This window comes from Aedes albopictus, chromosome 3, assembly GCF_035046485.1.
Source record: "Aedes albopictus strain Foshan chromosome 3, AalbF5, whole genome shotgun sequence".
NCBI classification, from domain to species: Eukaryota; Metazoa; Arthropoda; class Insecta; order Diptera; family Culicidae; genus Aedes; species Aedes albopictus.
Window position 1 is genome coordinate 36,321,479 of NC_085138.1, and position 22,850 is coordinate 36,344,328.

Below are 22,850 nucleotides of genomic sequence, written 5' to 3' on the forward strand. Positions count from 1 at the left end.
CGTGTAGCGTGTGGATTTTTGCACTTGGTCCAGCGCTACACGCTAAGAAAATGTTACTCTAAAATGAGTAAGATTCACACAAAACTGAGCTAAACTGGAACAGCTCAAAAAATGAGTAAATTGCATTTCTAGCGATAACGCTGGCTCAAGTGCAAAAATCCAACCAATTTAAGCCGTATAATATTCTTCACATCAGCAAGAATATTATACAGCTTAAACTGATGAGATTTTCGCACTTGGGCCAGCGCAAGCGCTGGAAAAAAAATTTACTCAATTTTGAGTTGTCCCACTTTAGCTCAGTTTTGTGTGAATTTTCTGACCGTGTACACGCTAAGAAAATGTTACTCTAAATTGAGTAAGATTCACACAAAACTGAGCTAAACTGGAACAGCTCAAAAAATGAGTAAATTGCATTTCCAGCGATAGCGCTGGACCAAGTGCAAAAATCCAACTGGTGTAAGCCGTATAATATTCTTCGCATCATCAAGAATATTATACGGCTTAAACTGATGAGATTTTCGCACTTGGGCCAGCGCTAGCGCTGGACAAAAAATTTACTCAATTTTGAGTTGTCCCACTTTAGCTCAGTTTTGTGTGAATTTCCTGACCGTGTAGGGAAATAAAAATTGTATTGTTGTTTAACTCATTTCTAATTGAAAGTGGTAAAACTGATTTTCAATACACGGTCAGGAAATTCACACAAAACTGAGCTAAAGTGGGACAACTCAAAATTGAGTAAATTTTTTGTCCAGCGCTAGCGCTGGCCCAAGTGCGAAAATCTCATCAGTTTAAGGTGAAACGGGACGCCGTGTTATTTTTCCTATCTTGCCTCTCTTTCTAACAATTTGCCTCGCGATTTAGAAGATGGTAATCTCGAGTTCTATCGCACTGAAGATGCTGAAAAACAATCAGCATATGCACTGCAAGCACAGAGAACAGACGTCGAAGCTCATGAAGTGTGGTTGTGTAAAGCATTGCAACGGTTGTTTTGAAATAACTGGCAGTGTGGCCGTAGCGCGGCGCTGTCACATTTCGAATCGGGGTACAAATTTGCCGTTGTTTTACCTTTTGGCGCTAGTGTCGTCAGATGTGCACCCTAGTATAGTTCCACCAAGAGAATGCGTTGGTTTTACTAGGAAAACAAAAATTGAATTCTCGTTTAACTTATTTCTCATTGAAAATAATGAAACTAATTGTCAATGGGTTGCTTAAATTTTGTTGTAAAATTAGTGTATCAACAATATGCTTATTGTTATTTGAGCAAATACAGCTCATTCTCTGAGTTAGGAAATTTGAAGGTGCACTAGTGAAATATTTCGTAAGTAAGCGCCATCATGGTGTCGAAATGAGTTTTTAGGTGGGGAAGTCACCGTCGACATCGCTAGTGAGCTTGTTTTTTTTCTTTACACAACATTTTGAGGAAATTTTGTTCGAGCATGTTCGTCTGTTCTCTGTGCTGCAAGTGAGCATACACAGTGATAGGTTTTTGTTGCAAAATATGAAGTAGAATCTGAGATTACCATCTTAGTAGCAACAGAGCAATGGCGGATATTTCCCCGACCGTCCCGTCCGCCCTTAAGCCGTATAATATTCTTGATGATGCGAAGAATATTATACACGGTCAGAAAATTCACACAAAACTGAGCTAAAGTGGGACAACTCAAAATTGAGTAATTTTTTTTTCCAGCGATAGCGCTGGCCCAAGTGCGAAAATCTCATCAGTTTAAGCTGTATAATATTCTTGCTGATGTGAAGAATATTATACGGCTTAAATTGGTTGGATTTTTGCAGTTGGGCCAGCGCTATCGCTGGAAATGCAATTTACTCATTTTTTGAGCTGTTCCAGTTTAGCTCAGTTTTGTGTGAATCTTACTCAATTTAGAGTAACATTTTCTTAGCGTGCACTTTAGCTCAGTTTTGTGCACGCTAAGAAAAAGTTACTCTAAAATGAGTAAGATTCACACAAAACTGAGCTAAACTGGAACAGCTCAAAAAATGAGTAAATTGCATTTCCATCGATAGCGCTGGCCCAAGTGCAAAAATCCAACCAATTAAAGCCGTATAATATTCTTCACATCAGCAAGAATATTATACAGCTTAAACTGATGAGATTGTTGCACTTGGGCCAGCGCTAGCGCTGGAAAAAAAATTTACTCAATTTTGAGTTGTCCCACTTTAGCTCAGTTTTGTGTGAATTTCCTGACCGTGTGTGAATTTCCTGACCGTGCACGCTAAGAAAATGTTACTCTAAAATGAGTAAGATTCACACAAAACTGAGCTAAACTGGAACAGCTCAAAAAATGAGTAAATTGCATTTCCAGCGATAGCGCTGGCCCAAGTGCAAAAATCCAACCAATTTAGGCCGAATAATATTCTTCACATCGGCAAAAATATTATACGACTTAAACTGATGAGATTTTCGCACTTGGGCCAGCGCTATCGCTGGAAGAAAAATTTACTCAATTTTGAGTTGTCCCACTTTAGCTCAGTTTTGTGTGAATTTTCTGACCGTGTACACGCTAAGAAAATGTTACCCTAAATTGAGTAAGATTCACACAAAACTGAGCTAAACTGGAACAGCTCAAAAAATGAGTAAATTGCATTTCCAGTGATAGCGCTGGACCAAGTGCAAAAATCCAACTGGTGTAAGCCGTATAATATTCTTCGCATCATCAAGAATATTATACGGCTTAAACTGATGAGATTTTCGCACTTGGGCCAGCGCTAGCGCTGGACAAAAAATTTACTCAATTTTGAGTTGTCCCACTTTACACGGTCAGAAAATTCACACAAAACTGAGCTAAAGTGGGACAACTCAAAATTGAGTAAATTTTTTTTCCAGCGCTAGCGCTGGCCCAAGTGCGAAAATCTCATCAGTTTAAGCTGTATAATATTCTTGCTGATGTGAAGAATATTATACGGCTTAAACCAGTTGGATTTTTGCACTTGGGCTAGCGCTATCGCTGGAAATGCAATTTACTCATTTTTTGAGCTGTTCCAGTTTAGCTCAGTTTTGTGTGAATCTTACTCATTTTAGAGTAACTTTTTCTTAGCGTGTAGCTCAGTTTTGTGTGAATTTCCTGACCGTGTATTGAAAATCAGTTTTACCACTTTCAATTAGAAATGAGTTAAACAACAATACAATTTTTATTTCCCTACACGGTCAGGAAATTCACACAAAACTGAGCTAAAGTGGGACAACTCAAAATTGAGTAAATTTTTTGTCCAGCGCTAGCGCTGGCCCAAGTGCGAAAATCTCATCAGTTTAAGCCGTATAATATTCTTGATGATGCGAAGAATATTATACGGCTTACACCATTTGGATTTTTGCACTTGGTCCAGCGCTATCGCTGGAAATGCAATTTACTCATTTTTTGAGCTGTTCCAGTTTAGCTCAGATTTGTGTGAATCTTACTCAATTTAGAGTAACATTTTCTTAGCGTGTATACACATCTTGTTATTTGAGCAAATGCAGCTTAATCTCTGAGTAGGAATATTCAAAGGTGCGCGAGTGAAATATTTCTTAATTTAGCGCCATCATGGTGTCGGAAGGAGTTTTTAGGTGGGAAAGTCACCGTCGATGTCGCTACTGCGCTTGATTTTTCTTTACACAAGATTTTCAAGCAATTTTGTTCGAGCATGTTCGTCTGTTCTCTGTGGTTGTCGCTACTGCGCTTAATTTTTCTTTACACAAGATTTCCTAGCAATTTTGTTCGAGCATATTCGTCTGTTCTCTGTGGTCGAAGTTAAACAGCATTTTTGCTGGCATGCTTACAGAAAGTTTGACGTTTGAGCTGAGCGAAACCGCTCAAACGACAAAATTGTCTGCACGCTCGTTGAAAACTACTCTAAAGTGAGTAGAATTCGACTCACTTTGATACAAAGTGCATCAGCTCAAAATAGAGTAATCTGCTTATACTCACTTTATACTTATGACACACATGTGATACAAGAATCACTGTACAATTACGCTTGAAATGAGTGCCATACTGAAAATTCTCTAAGTTCAAGTCAGTCTTGTTAGAATTTTCTTGACACTGCGTACCGTTGTACAGGAATCACACTCGTATCACATGTCTGTCTGGGGTATTAGAGTAACTTTTGCTTTTATCAAAAGTGAGTAGAAAGTGAGTAACTTGTAAAATCGCAAATTTAAAAAGTGAGTAGACGTCAAATTTGTTTTTTCGCTTTTTCTACCATGAAATAAATCAAAAAGAAAATTAGGAAAGCAACAAAAACGAACATTTATTTAATTATCAATTTTTATACAAAGTTCGATGTAAAATATATCTAACAATCCTTCGTAGATCCACAAGATCCTTCGTGGTTGCGGTGATCTCTCAGTGATCTAGCGCTGTAAATGCGGTGCTCGGGATACTCCGACGCATGCATTTAACTGAAAGCATTTTAAGATTTTTTTAAATTTATTTTGTGCATACAGAGAAATGATTCAACCACAGAGAACAGACGAACATGCTCGAACAAAATTGCTTGAAAATCTTGTGTAAAGAAAAATCAAGCGCAGTAGCGACATCGACGGTGACTTTCCCACCTAAAAACTCCATCCGACACCATGATGGCGCTTAATTAAGAAATATTTCACTAGCGCACTTTTAAATATTCCAACTCAGAGATTGAGCTTTATTTGTTCAAATAACAAGATGTGTATGATTGTTTCACTAATTCAGCAACACAATTTGAGTGAACCATTGAACATGAGTTTCACCACTTTGAATTAGAAATGAGTTGAACAACAATACAATTATTATTTCCCTAGTAAATTCACACATTCTCTGGGTGGAACTATATTGGGGTGCACACTTGGCGACACTAGCGCCAAAAGATAAAACATCGGAGAATTTGCACCGCGATTCGAAATGTGACAGCGCCGCTTAATGGCCACATTGCCAGTTATTTCAAAACAACCGTTGCAATTCTTTACACAACTCCACTTCATGAGCATAGACGTCTGTTCTCTGTGATTCAACTTACTTACATGATTGTTTGGTTTTAGAAAGATAGAGTAAATTCCTACATCTTTGGAATCAAAAATGCTGCCTGCCTGTCGTCCATTTGAATGAATATCTGTAATAATTTATTTTATATCAAAGATGTTATTTCGACACTTGGATAATAAGATAAAATTACCTGCTGAACAACAGATGGGGTTTTCCATAGTTAAGAAGATTTTCACGAAGAGATATTTAAGTAATATAATTTAATTGGCAAGAGGCCTGAACTTTGGAAAAAAATAGAATGGCGGTTACCGGCACGAAATTTGAATGACGTTACTCAAAAATAGAATTCTGCCATAAATTTGAGCGGGTGAGTGAAAAACTGCTCACTTTGTAAAAAATGCCAAGTTACTCAAAAAAGAGTATAGTCCCAAACTCAAACAAGTGAGTGAAAAATCACTCAGTTCGGAAGAATGCTGTCACTCTCTTTTTTAAATTTTCAATGAAATCGAAAAGTGAGTCGAGTTCTACTCACCTGAGAGTAGTTTTCAACGAGCGTGTGAGAGAAAGCAGGCCAGCATAAATTCGTACAGAAGTCCAGAAGTAGATTCGTTCCCAGGCGTTCAATGTAAATCTTTGTCAGCCGTGAGAATCAGTAATGGAAGTTGTTTTTTTTTTTCATATTTCAGGTGTGACTGGGCCGAATTTAGAATACAATTACAAGATGACATCAACACACAGCCAGAAACAAAACCCCTTCAAACCAACGGACTGCGTGGACGAACAACAACCAGGACCTTCAACTAGAAATTCATCCTCGAGTTCACCGAGGTAAGAGCAAATGAGATTCCCGTAAAACCAAGGGGAATGACATCCTTTTCTAACCGGAAAATCCAAATTTATTCGTTCCTAACCGTCGCTAACCGCGGCTAACTGAGCAGCAGTTAGACGTAGTTAACGACGGTTAGCTACGGATAAATGCGGATTTTTCCGGTTAGCACAGGAAGTGTCATTCCCCCTGCGCGAAACCTGTAAGTGTCAAGGTGAAACATCCAGAAATTCCATTTCATTTCCGTATACAAACTTTAGAAGCACAAATCGAGCCAAACTGCGTTCACGCAACCGCCAAACTATCCAAATTTGAGTTCTTTTGACGTAACCTCGCATACATATACACAAATATGGCTTCCTGCATCATTTGTTCAATTGTTTATAAACATCAACAGTAGCCCAAACATCAGTGATTTTCTCTTAACTTTGATGCTTATTATTAGTGTTTCTGGTAATTTTCGAAATTTCTTGAGTCATAGTGTTGAACTATCCTCACATGAAAGTAGAAGAGCCGCCCAGGGGATTGTGCGATATTTGCCAGAAAACCATTTGCCAGAATGCCATTGGCCAGAAAGACATTTGCCAGAAAATACCATTTCCCAGAAAACCGTTTGCCAGAAAGAACCATTTTCCAGAAAACCATTTGCCAGAATGTACCATTCCCCAGAAAGTACCATTTCCCAGAAATTTTCCATAGTTCTCAATCCAGAAGTGTTCCCAATCTAATGATAATTTAAAAAAAAATCTAATTGAAAAATAAATCCTGTTCTTTATTTGTTTGGTCCACAATAACGATTGTAAAAATGTAAAATTTTATTTTTGTTCAGATTAATATGCCAAAGTTAAATAAATTATCGGAACTGATGGAAGAGCAAACAAGAAATGATTTTAGAGTAACTTTTAAAGAAAAGCCTATAGTTTGAAGAAGGGCAAATCACTCTGAAGCAAAAAAATGATGTGGAATCAAACCTTTCAAACTTCACAATACATTAATTTTTCAATTAGTACATTTCCACAAGTTTGTCTTGTGGAGAAATTGATCATGATGTGGATCCAATTGATCAAATATTATTTTGACGAAATTTGATCCATACTCATCAAATATTTTCCTTTCTGGGATGTTCTTTCCAGCTTTTACTGATATGGAATTTTTGGCTTTACTTATATTTTTCAAAGATTCCCTGCTTTCAATTGAAAGTAATTTTTTAAGCTTATTCTTGACAACAACAATAACATGATCTCTTTAAATAATAATTTTTGTGCCAAACAGCAAAATTACCCGGAATTGTTGATCACACACTTGAGTCAATCGAATATCATAAACAAAAACCTTTCGGAAGCAACGAGTAAAATACACAGAAATAATAACTCAAGTGACGGTTACACCTATACCATTAGCCTGACTGTCATTGCCCGAAAGCCATTACCATTAGGCCGAATATCACTGGATCAAATGCTATAAAAAGCTTGTTATTGAGGAAATTAATTCTAATAATTCCAGCATTGTTTTTTTCCTTCTTTTAATCATCTGCTGTTCTTTCTGGATGAACTTCTTAGTTTTTTTGCGCCATTTCTAACCAATATATTCCCTTATCACGGTAATTGTAATATGTGAGCTTAACATATTTGGGCTTTGGTATTATGGCTAATGGCGCTCCGGCTACTGTTGTAGAATCTTAATATCAATGGTGTTAGGGCATTCGACTGAAGGCCGTTGGGTCGAATGTCATTTGATCAAAAAGTTATTTTGCCGAATGGCTATATTTTTTGTCGTTTTCTCCTTTTATGCTGTTAAAATAATTGGAGCTACTTTATTTTAACCATGAATCTTTCCTTTTTTTAAATATAGGAACAATAAACGGGTCTAAGATCTGTTTTTTTTTTCAATAATTAAACTATTAGTTCCGCAATACCAATATTGCTTTATGATTCAAACATAATCAACAATTCATGCCAAAAACTAGTCTTATAATGAAACTAAAAAGAACAGCCTGTGTTTAGAAGAAGGATAAATTCACTATTTGAACTAACCAAGTAACCACGGTGCTGAAGCCTAATTGCATGCAGATATACGGTGTATTTAGAACAATTAATACTTTACATGAACATTTAAGGTTGATTTAAAGTGAAAATGGCAATTATGCGACTGAACTAAGATTATACCAGTATAATCTTAATCCTAATTTGATTTTATAATTGACCATTTCCACTTTAAATCAACCTTAAAGTTGCATGCAAAGTAATGATTGCTCTAAATACATTGTATATCTGTACGCGAAAAGGCTTCAGCACCATGGTTACTTGGGGAGATATTAGTTTAGTTGTATAAAAATAGTTTTTGCATCGAAACCGTTGATGTTCAACTAGTGAATTTTGCCTTCTTTTAAACATAGGCTGTTCTTCTTAGTTAGTAAGACTAGATTTTGACATTAATTGTTGTTTGTGGTAAAACAATACAGAAATATTAATATTGTAGAAGTCGACACTGATTTTTCATTTGGGCCTAACTGACATTTTCGAGTTCTCTTCATCGATCCTCTCTTTGTGTTATCACAGAATGTGTATTGAGTTTTCCAAAGATTTTTTGGCTGAAATGCGAAGAAGACGACTACATGTTGCTATAGAAACAAAAAGAATAATGATTTTGTTCGTTTTGATCAAGTTATTAGCGAAAGAGAGAGTCGACTAAGAGAAATCGATCAAGTCAGTTAGGCCCTTATGAAAAATCATTGTCGCAGCTAATTATTGGAAAACCGAACAAATTTAAGAAACCGTTCCGATTCCTGTTCCATAATCATTGAATAGCGATTCGTGATCACCATAGACCAATCGGCCTAATGTACTTCGGTCAGCAGTATTTTCACTATATCAGATGTTTGTGGACCTATGCACTTATAGCCTAGTTACATCGTAGTCTCGAGCTTAGTATCATACAGGCGTATCTGTAATGATCGATATCTCTTCATCGATTTTCTCTTTGCACAATAACTACCGGTGAATCATTTCCAGTTGTTTTCGTTGTTCTAGCCCTAGTCGTTCTTTATCGAAACGAACCAAGAGATCATCCTAGCGGTGAACATATCAAATTATTGTAAAAGATTGAAACTGACGACATCTATATATATAAAAATGCAGTGGCATACGTGGGACCGCGCATAACTTGCGAACGGAAGGTCTAATTTTGGTCGTCTTAGTTTTGTTCTGTTAGTTCTCACCCAAGGAAAGTTTATGAGCCAAAAAAACTTTGAAAATTTGAGAGTTTTTGAAAATCGATCTTACATACATTTTGACCGGGGACTTGGTCTTGGCTAGAAACTTGAAACGTAAAAAAAAACGCAGTAGGCAAGACAAAGTTTGCCGGGTACAGCTAGTTTTTTATGTTAATGGTCTGAAATTAATTCTTAGGAAATGGATAAAATTTCTATTTGCCCGAAAGCACCATTTGCCAGAATGTACCAATCCCCAGAATTTAATATTTAATATTAAATTCTGGGGATTGGTACATTCTGGCAAATGGTACTTTCGGGCAAATAGTATTCTGGCAAATGGTACATTCTAGCAAATGGTTTTCTGGCATTTGTCATTCTGGCGAATGGTTTTCTGGCGAACGGTTTTCTGGCAAATATCGCACAATCGCCCAGGGAGTTTTAAATTTTTGTCTGAATTCCACAATCCAAACATAACAAGAAACGAGAGTAGAGGCTAATATTTCATAATGGTAAAAACAGAACACTGATTTTTTTTAGAATACATTTTTTCATTATATGCAATCTACATGAAATGTGTTAAATATAGCGCCCCTTACATTTGAATCCCATGCTAACTTACTTTTCGACAAAATGGTTCATTTTTAATTTGAACTTCTAGCACAGAGAACAGACGTCGAAGCTCATGCAGTGCAGTTGTGTAAAGAATTGCAACGGTTGTTTTGAAATAACTGGCATTACGCGGCGCTGTCTCATTCCGAATCGCGGTGCAAATTCGCCGATGTTTTATCTTTTGGCGCTAGTGTCACCAAGCGTGCACCCCAATATAGTTTCACTGGGAGAATGTGTTAATTTACTAGGAAAATAATAATTGTATTGTTGTTCAACTTATTTCTAATTGAAAGTAGTGAAACTAACTTTCAATGATTTGCTCAAATTTTGTTACTGAATTAGTGAAATAATCATACACATCTTGTTATTTGAGCAAATACAGCTCAATCTCTGAGTAGAAATATTTATAGGTGCGCTAGTGAAATGTTTCTTAATTTAGCGCCATCATGGTGTCAGAAGGAGTTTTTAGGTGGGAAAGTCACCGTCGATGTCGCTACTGCGCTTGATTTTTCTTTACACAAGATTTTCAAGCAATTTTGTTCGAGCATGTTCGTCTGTTCTCTGTGCTTCTAGTAACTCTGTAGGCTAGGGGCAAGACACTGTGCAAACGAGAGCAACTCTGAGGATTTCTGAGTTACTCATTTTATCAATGATCGACAAAATTTGTTGAAAGACATCCCCAAAACTGCAATTTTCATTCAGCACACGCAACACTTTGCAGTTTGACATTGGTGCCAGATCACACTTTAATATGAATGGGAGAAAATCTGAGGAACTGTGAGGAATTCTGAACAACATTTCGAACACAGATTTTCTCTCGTTAGATCTGTCCTGCCCCTACACAGCAAAAAAAATCTTGTGATATCACATCATTTTCGGTGCACATCAGTCACGTCGTAAAAGTGATGTACATATTACATCCCTTCTACGCAGCTAATTAGCCGCCGCAGCTTGACAGAAGGTCTAGCAATCGCTAGAACCGGAACGATAGATGAATCATATATACACGCTTAGATCAGTTTACCTTTTTTCCAAAAAGTGCACAACCGCAAATATGCGTAAATGATACTCAAATATAGGTTAACAAAACTCAAATATGGGTAATGTGGACACAAATATGAGTAATTGTAACCCAAATATGGGTTAATATTACCTATAAATGAGGTTGTGCACTTTTCCAAAATATGAGTTTTATTTACCCATATTTGCGTAAAGTTTACGCAAATTTGAATTAAATTTACCCATATTTTAGAAAAATAGGTAAACTGATCTTAGCGTGTAAATAAAATATTGGCATGGATTCGTACATTGATCCATTGCTTGTGAGGCATATCCCTTACCTCTCGGCTATTTCACCGAGTTGGAAGGTGGGTGATAAATATGATACTGTTTCTAGGTATCTGCTGGAACGGGTTTGTTGACACTTTCCGGTGGCAACTAGGGTGTACATGGTGAGTGTGATTATTGTTGGAAAACGATGTAACCGAGTGAATTTACGTTCAAAATTGGATACGTCGCTAGAAATTACGCGCCTGGATATTACAAAATTATTTGCTGTGTAGTCTGAAGGCGTCTAAAAACACACTGCTGGTAACCTTATTTGCTGTTTTGTTTTGATTCTGCGTTCCGTTTCATCCCGGCGAACGGTTGTGTTTTTGTTTACATGTCACGCTTTTTTCGTGTCTTTGCGATTTTTTTCCGCGATTCCTCTACACTGAAAAACAAGAGAACCCAAATTTGAGTATTTTTAAACTCACTTTTGAGTTCTTTTTTGCATCCTGTTTCATTCGCTCTCTTTATTGTTGTCAGAGAGTGAATAGCAAAACAACCCAACTTTGAGAGTTCGATGCGGGAAGCCAAAATTGAGTAAGTGGCACAGTACCGAAAGTTGAGTAATTTTAACTGACGGTTGAGTAAAAAGAACCTTGACTTTAGGTACTTTGGCCGTATACGCCTAAATGCAAACTACCTACCAAAACATCGACTCCAGCAACTCAAAATTGGCTTCCCGCACGCAACCTCGAAGTTGGGTGGAATGAACTCACTTTTGGGTACTTTCGTTTTTCCGTGTAGTAATCTGTTTGGTGATCGCAGCAGTCTGTGAGCGCGCGCGGACGCTTAACATTTTCTGGCTGTCATTTTTTTACCTCTTCAATTTTTGATTCGGCCGATCGTTTTCGATCTCGTATTTAAAGAAATTTCATAGTGATTTAGTGGATTAAGTTATTTTAACACGTGACCACTGGTTTGAGCCCACGTTTGAGCTGAAAACACAAGTCTAAATATCCAAATATCCGGGGTTTCCACAAAACAAAACACAGAATGAACGTCCAAACAAATACCGTCTACCCCCGTTGGTTTGAATCAAAACAAAACAGCAAAAAGGGTTACCACCAGTGTGTTTTTCAATGCCCACAAGGTTACTAGAAGTTCAAATTAAAAAATGAACCCTGTTGGTTTGTATAAGGTGTCGTTCAAACCAACGAGGGTAGACGGTAGTAAAATAAGATCCGTCTAGCCCCAAAGTTATCGTTATCCATCATGGATTGTGATGAGAAAATGTTTGTGCATTTTTGTTTAACCCGAAAAGATACCGTTTTATGGTAATAATTGACCACAAGTTTTTTTTTCTTCATTTTCCGGGATGAGATCGCTCGCCTCAGAATAGCTGTGCCTCGCGTTTCGGTTTTGTCGTGCGTATTTCGAAAAAAAAGGAAAGAAGTTGTAGTTTGATTTCTATTCCTGGAAAATATAGAATAAAGGCAGTACAATCCAGAGCTTTTGTATGTAAGTTGACCGATGCAGCTTAGGTCGTTGATTGGTTGGTTTTATCACAGACAAACAGACGTATCACTTGGAACAAAATGCGATAAAAATCATCGTCACGCAAACATAATCGCCCAATGCTAATTATGCTGTGGTACGCAAACCCACTGAGTAGATGGCGGTAGTGAGCAAACGTCAAACAGGAGCAAAAACGATGCGAGCGCCATGAGCGAACGATTTGCGAACTACGGAATATTTGAATAATCCTTTAAAAAATGAAATGATGGGAAGTGAGTAGAGTGAGACCACAGAGAACAGACGAACATGCTCGAACAAAATTGCTTGAAAATCTTGTGTAAAGAAAAAACAAGCTCAGTAGCGACATCGACGGTGACTTTCCCACTCAAAAACTTGTTTCGACACCATGATGGCGTTTTCTAAAGAAATATTTCACTAGCGCACCTTCAAATTTTCCTACTCAAATTCTGAGCTGTATTTGCTCAAATAACAAGATGTTTATGATTATTTCATCAATCCAGCTACAACATTTGAGCAACTCATTGATTATTAGTTTCATTATTTTCAATTAGAAACAAGTTGAACAATAATTCAATTTTTGTTTTCCAAGTAAAACCACCACATTCTCTTGGTGGAACTATATACTAGGGTGCACACTTGGTGACACTAGCGCCAAAAGGTAAAACAACGGCAAATTTGTACCCCGATTCGAAATTTGACAGCGCCGCGTAATGGCCACATTCCCAGTTATTTCAAAACAACCGTTGCAATGCTTTACACAATAGCTTTACATGAGCTTGGACGTCTGTTCTCTGTGAGTAGGCCTGGCCGCTTTAATGCTTGTAATGCATCTCCAATGTACTGCAGTCATTAATAATGACAAGAAAAATGATGGAAGTAGTCGATTCCATCATTTTCCAGGATCCTTTCAATGAATGGCTGTGTATGTGTAGACTAGATTAGACTAGACTAGACTAGAGATTCTACGTTCCGTTTTATCCCGGTCCTTGAGCAGAATGACGTTTGAATTAATTTCAATTTGAAGCATGTGCAGATTACACTAGTTTACAGCTGTTTACAGCACTTTTGAACTAAACTAATAAACTGATTATCATTTTTAGTGTAGAATCATGCCCTGAGTTCGAAAACGTGAAGGAAAAAAAATACAGTAGAGCGGATTTTTTTTCGATTCTTCATACAAGGCTGTCGATTTGAAATCGATTTTTGTTCTATTTTTTAGGCAAAGTTGCTTCCTTCATACATCTCTATTTTCGTAGCCAATGCTCCGATTGAGCTGAAATTTTAACTGTTACTGGCTTACATCTAATGTTTCACATGTACGTTGGAAAAAATCAATTGATTTTTCTTACAGAAAAAAAAAATCTTCAATATTTTTTGTATGTTTTGCTCAAATTTAAGGAGATTGGTCTAAATAATCACCAATATTTCGAATTCCACGAGTTTGTTGCAAAAATTATGTTCAGATGGTCGAAACTCAGCTTTCTGTGTTTTCAAAAAAAATGATAATTCGTTGACTGAAACGCAAAGTATTTGAATTTTATTTTTAAAAACTGTAGAGCTCGATTTTCAGGAAAAACTCAAGAACTGTTCTACTTGAAATTTTTTGAAGCACAATCTTTATATCAGAACATAATTTTGCATCAACAATTTTGGTCGTTCATAGAAGTTCATGACTTTCGATTTTTTTTGTAAACTAGTGTTAGCGGGGTTCAAAATAATGTGTTCAGATTAGATACGGTCAGACGAACGGAGGTTGACGGTACTGGCACTAAAATATGTTAAAAGGTACGCGCTTTTTGTTCCCAGTTGATAGCCAGCTTACTTCCCTGGTTTCAACATCTACCCGACGGAACAATAGAGTTAAGAAACTATAGAGGACGAGTGTCGCTGCTGTTCCCTGTGTTCTCGTTTGCAACCATGTCGTGTATCTATCTGTCAAACTGCATACATTTTCGCTTTGACACTTATAGCCCGGCCTATCTCCGCCAGCAAGAAATGTTTCGGCAGCGACATTCGTCCTCTATAGTTTCTTAACTCTATTGACGGAACAGTGAAAGAGGAAGAGAGGGAAAATTAAGAATTAGGATAGGGTGAAGAAAATGGGATTAAAATGAAACTGGTAGCTAAAATCCACGACGGTTCACCCAATTATTGGAATACTAGTTGTACAAACAATATTGTGGATTTACCGGCTACTTGAATTCTACCGGTTACTTAGGTAGCCGTTACAAAGTAGCCGTTTTCATATAAAATCAACTTAATTGTCAAAAAATGAATGTCGATGGGTAGCTAGTGTCAACGAGGAATCACAGAGAACAGACGTCTATGCTCATGAAGTGGAGTTGTGTAAAGAATTGCAACGGTTGTTTTGAAATAACTGGCAATGTGGCCATTAAGCGGCGCTGTCACATTTCGAATCGCGGTGCAAATTCTCCGATGTTTTATCTTTTGGCGCTAGTGTCGCCAAGTGTGCACCCCAATATAGTTCCACCCAGAGAATGTGTGAATTTACTAGGGAAATAATAATTGTATTGTTGTTCAACTCATTTCTAATTCAAAGTGGTGAAACTCATGTTCAATGGTTCACTCAAATTGTGTTGCTGAATTAGTGAAACAATCATACACATCTTGTTATTTGAACAAATAAAGCTCAATCTCTGAGTTGGAATATTTAAAAGTGCGCTAGTGAAATATTTCTTAATTAAGCGCCATCATGGTGTCGGATGGAGTTTTTAGGTGGGAAAGTCACCGTCGATGTCGCTACTGCGCTTGATTTTTCTTTACACAAGATTTTCAAGCAATTTTGTTCGAGCATGTTCGTCTGTTCTCTGTGGAGGAATATCGCATACAATAAAAATGTTTAAAATTATTTTTAAGTTACACTTTTTATAAAACGGCTACTTTGGAGGCCATACTGAAGCGACCGGAAGAATACACACGCTAAGAAAAAGTTACTCTAAAATGAGTAAGATTCACACAAAACTGAGCTAAACTGGAACAGCTCAAAAAATGAGTAAATTGCATTTCCAGCGATAGCGTTGGCCCAAGTGCAAAAATCCAACCAATTTAAGCCGTATAATATTCTTCAGATCAGCAAGAATATTATACAGCTTAAACTGATGAGATTTTCGCACTTGGGCCAGCGCTAGCGCTGGAAAAAAAATTTACTCAATTTTGAGTTGTCCCACTTTAGCTCAGTTTTGTGTGAATTTTCTGACCGTGCAAGTAGCCGGTAAATCCACAATACATGCTGATTACTATTCGAAATTACTCATCAGTTGTACATTGAAAATGAAAAAAAAAATTCTTACTGTTGGCGACCTCATCGCCGCCAGCGCACCTTCTGATATATCTACCTTGGAATTTACATAGATCGACTGACAGTTATGCTTGACCAGTTATCAACAGTGAGTTAACACTTTGTACGTAGTCCAATGCAACCAAAACGTGAAGTGCAAATACGAACTGGAAAAGATTAATAGTAAACAATATCCTTAATTTCTAAATAATACTTCTATTGATCAAGATTAGTAGTTGTTGAATCCTATAATAAGGGCTTAATACGAATTTTCTTAAATCTACTACTACGAACTACGAACCTGGTAAGAATCATAAAACGTTGAAGTTCCATAAAAAATTAATTGATTCATTCAATATAGCGCTGTATGTTAAAAGACATTTCGTAGATGAACAAACTATTCCACTAAGCGCGTATTCAGGGTACTAAACGTAAGTAGCCGTATATTTTCACTATTGTTCACATACACTATATTATAAACCAAACACACACATAAACCAGAAATTATCAGAAATCACTAATAACAATATGTACCGTTCTCTTACATGCAGGAAATTATAATCTACCATTACGTTAAACCAAATCCCCGTGTTTTACTTACCGGTGATTATAATTGCGGAAATTACCCCTGCAATACCACTGTTGGAATCCGCGCCAACACTTACCATAAACGATTCAACCAGAAGAATCAGTTTACACTGCAAAACCTGCAAATATTAATTTTATGTGAAACTAGTTGTCCCGGCAAACGTCGTTCTGCCTGCCTACTGTGTTTTTTTTTTACATGCAGCTCTGTAGAAAAACGCCCTGCAAAATGGAATTTCAAACTTTCTCGTTTTCGGTGCGTTCCCGGTCGATTTTTCCAATATTTTTTTCGTACGAACACGTCGCAGCCATGCACAAATGAAACACTGAAAGAATGGTGAAGATCCATTGACCCGTTCCCGAGCCTATTCGTGACATACAAACACCATTCCATTTTTATTTATATAGATTACACATCGATCCAATCGGCCTTCCCACACACACATTTCATTACCCAAAATAAAACTAACATGGTTATTGTATATGCTTTTGTTTAGGTTTAGCCACAGTTTGTGTGGTTTAGCTTCAATAAAAATGTAAATATTGATGAAAATATTATAATATGTGAATCATTCAGGGGGAATGACACTTTCTTTGCTGATCGGGAGATCCGCATTTATCCGTTGCTAACCGTCGATAACCTCGCCTAACTGCTGCTCAGTTAGCAGCGGTTAGCGACGGTTAGGAACGGATAAAATAGAATTTCCCGGTTAGAAAAAGATATGTCATTTGCCTTGGAATCACTGAAATTTTCTAATTTTTGCCATTTATGTTTAATCAATGATATTGAAATACAATCAATTATTCAGAGATCTTCAGATAGAATTCAACTGTAACTTTGAACCGCCCATAGAAGAGCGTGCTGCAGGGATGTTACAAAATTTTCAAAATATCATCCACAAAATTCGCGACTACTCAAATAAAATTCGCGACTCGGAAAACAAATCCGCGACAAGAACAAAAATATTCAAATTTTATATTGAACTACATTTTGAGCAAAATTAAGACAAGTTTTTGAATATTATTTTCGTGAACGTTTTCAAAGATACACATCAATGTAAAGTGTGAAAACCTATACGACATTTCAAACTATGTACTAACAATTTTAAACACTGTGTTTCGACAACTATGTATTATACTGGCCTAAATCTTCGTCGACTGATTGATCAAAGAAAACCCATTGCACCAAGGGCCAGAATCGCGATCTAGCGGGACAGAATTAATAACTCCGAAACTAAGCATTTCCGATACATGGTGGCTTCGAGAAAGCTTCTTGCACTGATCAGGGGCATTAATGGCCAAGAATGTAGTTCGCAACTTATCCGCATATGTGGTATCTCTTTAGTTTTACTTTCGTTGGGGGTGACAATAGGTCAGAGGGACGAGATTGGCTCAAAGCATTATCTGAAATATCTCATCAAATATTGTGAATATTGAATCAAAAATATTATGGTGTCATCCTCGTGGTTACCAGTAGCTCTTGTTTCTAGCTTTCTAGAGCAATTAGTTATTTTTTGATGAATCATCGAAAAAAGCTTGTAAATAAGGCATTTTTAAAATGCCACTTTTAAGTAATCTTCCTCAGTGTCAGTTAACCACAAAATAGGGCAGAACTAATAGGTACAAAACTGATTACACACATTCGAAGAGGGTATTCTGCTTAAAGGGTTCGAAAAGTCGCTACGCGATCGTTGTCGATATCAGTTTTTTAGCTAATTTTGACATTTTACTAGAAACCATGAATTCACAATGTTTTGCACAGAAGTTGGCTTTGGAAACATTTAAAATTAAAAAAAAATCGAAGACACATCAGTTTTTCAATTTTAGTATCTAGCAAAGCGCAAAAAAATTGCATTTTTCAATTTTCAGCCACTACAAAGCAATACTAGACAAACATGCTGTTAAAGTTTTGAAAGGTATATTATGGAATTTTTGATGTATTTGATCTTTTGTTACAGTGATAGTAAAAGTTGGAGCCAGCGTCTAGCCTTTAACCGTGAAGCTCTAGAGAGTTAGTTTCTTAGAAAAAGTTGTTCGTCTGCATTCCACGGCATATTGATTTCGGGTTATCATAAAAAGAACATTGCAAATGGTTTTTATGGAATATATGTTCAGATTAAACTATATTCGTCAATAACATGGAAATGGTAGCCCATGGAATTTTGACGACTAAGAAAGAGTTGTTAATTTTGTCAATATAAACAACTTTTTCGAATAAATTAACTTTTTTCTAAGTCGTATCTCTACTGTAATTTGTTGATTCGGGGTAATGGCTTCCAGTCTGTTGGATAGGATTGGAAAGCAATACGGATGTTTATGGTTTCATCCAATGTTTTGGACACATTATTTATGAATGTCAAATGTCAATTTCTTAATTTTGCTTTGGCTTACCAAACCAAGTGGAAATTAAAATGTTGAAAATGCTTCAACATCCATGTGCACAACAGAAAAATGTGCTCGTTAAACAAATTGAGATTAGAATTATGAAAAGAAATCCACGTACTCCGGCGGGAATCGAACTCACGACTCCCAATTAACTAGACGGCGCTTCTATTCCATCAAGCTTGACACGGAGTCACTTGACTATATTCGTCGCCAGTTGGCGTAGAACTGAACTCGTCGTATTTATTGTGCATTCTTCTTAGGAATGTAATGAAGAAATTAACTCCCTAGTGTCATTGTAAAAAGTTAAAAGTTGGCACCACCTTTATTATAGCTGTTACAAAAGATCAAATTTCTCAAAAACCAAAATATACCGCTTCAAATTGTTAACCCTCGAGTAGTCGCGTCTTCGACCACCTTCATTAACACCACGCTCATGCTGTGTATCACAAGCCTCAGGGTGCGTGTACCTCAGTACACGACGCGACCGCTCCCGGGTTAACAGTAGTTCGCTTAGAATTGGTTTGCATTTGCTGAAAATTTGAAGTTACGATTTTCTGCGCCTTAGGAGATATTTAAACTGAAAAAATTAAATTATTATTTTATGGCTTTTTTTTTCATTTTTGATGTAATATTCTTCCAATTTCTGTACACATTTTTTTTTTTGACAAGTCTGCATCAGGAAACATTTTGAACGCAAATGGCTGTGGGTTTTCGTTCGAAGTCATACGATCGTTTCAATAGAATTGCGAGACATTTTCTTCGCAAAAATTTTTGATATCTGCTATTATTCAATTGAGAAAGCTTTTGACCTTTTGGAGATATTCGCATTAAGTTGCAACTTTCAATTTATTTTGTTGTTTTAAAGTTATTCAGTTTCAAAATTTCTTCAAAGTAATTACAACTATATTTGTTGGAACGCAACTGCGATGCGGTTATAAACTATTGAGCGTCATACAGATAGGCATAAGCAAAATTCACGACTCAATTCAGACAAATCCGCGAAAATCGCGACCAAATTGGGAGGACCCGCGAAATCCGCGTCTTGGCATATAAAACCGCGACAAATCCGCGAAAATCGCGATTTTCGCGAAAACTGCGAAATCCGCGACTGTTGTAACAGCCCTGGTGTTGCCTTGATTAATTAACTTTACAACGGATTCTTCGTCACAGGTGCAAAATTTTTGTAATGTTTCAAAACTTCGAAATTTGCGTATAATATAAACGAGTTATCATGCTCATAATTTGGTGGATTCCACTTCAGTCCATTTTTTGAAAATGAGGATTCGAAAAAATATGCGTCCTAGCTTTGGAATAGAGGAATATGGTTTAACTGCGAAATCATTAATACACAGATAAAAATAATGAGATTTACACGTCATGTAAACTTCAGTTTAGTCATGTAAACTTACTTTTATGATGGTTTACATGATATATCATGTAAATTTGTGTTATATGTCATGTAAACACACAGAGTCATGCTGAATTACATGACATATAATGGAAGTTTACATGATGTTTTATGACTTTTGACATGTGATATGTCATGTAAACTTCTGTGATATCTCACGCTCCAAACATGTGCATCATATGTCACAGAATTTTACACTCTTTTTTCGATCTGTGTAGCACCAATAATTTAAATGTCCTGTAGAGCAGTCTTCAACCATGACAGGTTAAATTCGCGCGCAGGCACAAAAGGGGATTTTTCAAGGGGCCTGCAACTCTAAACTTTCGCTAGTATTCAAAAATACTAGAAAATACTACGGAAAATTCACAACACAGTAACCTGGTTTGCTTAGATTACCTTCGACAAAATTTATGCACATTCTGAGGACTTATGTCAAAATTTGCTAGCTGCTGATGTCCTTTCGTTGAGTTTGGAATGCCTTGTGAAATTGTATCGTCAACAACACACATCAAATATAAAATCATTCATTTGAATTTAGAAATTAATAAACATTCAGTACGCATGTTTATTTATGAGATAATATAAGGATAGATGCTGGATAGTTATTATTTGCCTATTTTGCAAAACGTCTCTTATGTGGAATGGGTTTCTGTGTATACAATTTTCCTTACGGAATGCATCTTAAGAATGGATGAAAAGTGTATTATTTCATTCTTCTGAAAGCGCATAAAGACGGAGAAGAACATGGACTTCTGGAGACTTTCTGACTGGGAATGAAAGCAAAAGTACTCAAATGGCGTTTTAAATAGCACGTATATTTCACTTATGTATAACAAGGACAGGAAACGCGCTGCTACCTTGTACCGGGACTGGGTGATTGATTAACAGTATTTCCTGTTGAAGTAATCCAGGCCGGAGGTCCGGGTCCTTAGCTCGCTTCGAATTTGGCGTTGTTGTTCGCCTGCTGGAAGTCAACGAGGCCAGGTCGTTCAGCCAGTCTTTCTACAATAGACAGACAATGAATAGCTAGCAACTCATAGTTAATTGACAAAGTACTTACCTTGAGAAAAACTTTTACTAATACCGAAATTTGTGTGAAGCTGTGAAGGTACTGTATGACAGAACAAACCTCACCAAGCAACAACTTTTTTTTCGCATGTGCGTTACCATGACGCAAGGCTTGCTAGCAGTATACTTTCACAAGAAATACTACAGAGTTTAGAGTTGCAGGCCCCTTGGGATTTTTTTATTATCGTACAAATTGGGCCGAGGGGTCTCAGATTTTCATGAAACTTTTTCTACAGGCAGGACTCATGGATATACCCGATCAGAAAGGCATAACAAAAATGTAACAAATTTATATCAGCAGTTGATCGATATATCAACGTTTGTTATATTTAGATATATTTGACAAAAAGGATGTGAAACCCAGATTTAATTATATCAGAACTATAACAAAGTCAGTTATAATACAAATTAATTCATTTTGATCATCTTTATATGAACATTATAACAAACTCAGTTATAATTTTGAAAATGCAGTTGATATCAAATGAACATTTTACAAGTGGTGTTTGGTACGCAGTTACGCCGCTGTGTGGTGCTACTGTGCTTGTAAAATACAGGATTTTTGACAAGTTTGAATCATGATCCAGACCTTTAAGAAAATTCAGATTACTCATTAAATTTATTTATTGACATACTTGTAGATTGAGGATTATCCCTTATTGGAAGTTCAAAATCGATTTCTTGATTATCTAGGTTCAAATTCACTAACACAAATTAAAATTCAAACCTTAAATAAACTAATGTAGTATTTTTGACATGTTTGAATCATGATCTAAACCTTTAAGAAAGCCCAGGTAGATATTGCCGCGTTAATCTTGGATTCTCAGCCAGCTGCGTTCGAAACGCGCAGTATTAGATCACGCTAGACCGCGAAACTATGGTTTGTACACGGTGTGCACTAGCCTGGTACACGGTTTATATGGGAAAATATAAAAAATGGAAAAACTCCAACTCCTGTATACTTTTTGAGCTCCATTTTGGTCCCATATCAACTGTGCAAAATTTCAGATCGATCGAAGAAACTATATTTTAGCGCCCGCCATTCTTAGTTTTTCATACGATTTACTATGGGGAAAACTTACCTCTTCAAAGAAAAATCGCTTGAGGTCAACCATTGATCCCTAAAAATAAGTCGTTGAATGATTTCTGCAGATAACTTCACGAGGAATCAGACCACCGAAGACCGCGAAGCGATGCGACATTTGTGGAAAAAGTTATTAAGCCTTACCCGATCGATAAAACGACGAGATTTTATTATTTATTGTTATTCCTTACGTGTTAAACAGCGTGGGCATGTCATTCGGTTTTCAGTCAATAACTTTTTCCACATGCCTTCGATCACTTTGCGGTCTTCAGAGGGTTTGTTCCTCGTAAAATTTCCAACAGAAATCATTCATCGATATATTTTTAGGGGTTAAGGGGCAACCTGTGGTGATTTTTCTTTGGAAAAGTGATTTTCCCCATAGTAAATCATATGAAAATTTAAAACGGCTGGCGCTAAAATATAGTTTCTCCGATCGAACTGAAATTTTGCACAGTTGATATGGGGCCAAAATGGAGCTCAAAAAGTGTACAGGAGTAAAATGTATTTTGGTGTCCCACACTAGTGTGCACCTTGTCTAAAACTGTTTTTGCAGCCGCCGGGTGGGAGCTGTCACGTATAATCAGCCGCCTTGTACAAATCAAACGGGCGCAAT

At 36.8% G+C, this 22,850-nt stretch overlaps 1 protein-coding gene across 5 annotated transcripts in view; it reads left to right on the forward strand.

Moving 5' to 3' along the window:
• The window catches only part of LOC134289472 (uncharacterized), a 127,737-nt gene that overhangs the window by 85,587 nt on the left and 19,300 nt on the right, over positions 1–22,850 (forward strand). For all 5 annotated transcript variants that reach the window (XM_062855337.1, XM_062855334.1, XM_062855336.1 and 2 more), the window contains one exon: positions 5,645–5,786. In XM_062855337.1, coding sequence (XP_062711321.1) covers positions 5,680–5,786 — 107 coding nt within the window. In that variant the 5' untranslated portion in view covers positions 5,645–5,679. The remainder of the gene's footprint in view (positions 1–5,644; positions 5,787–22,850) is intronic.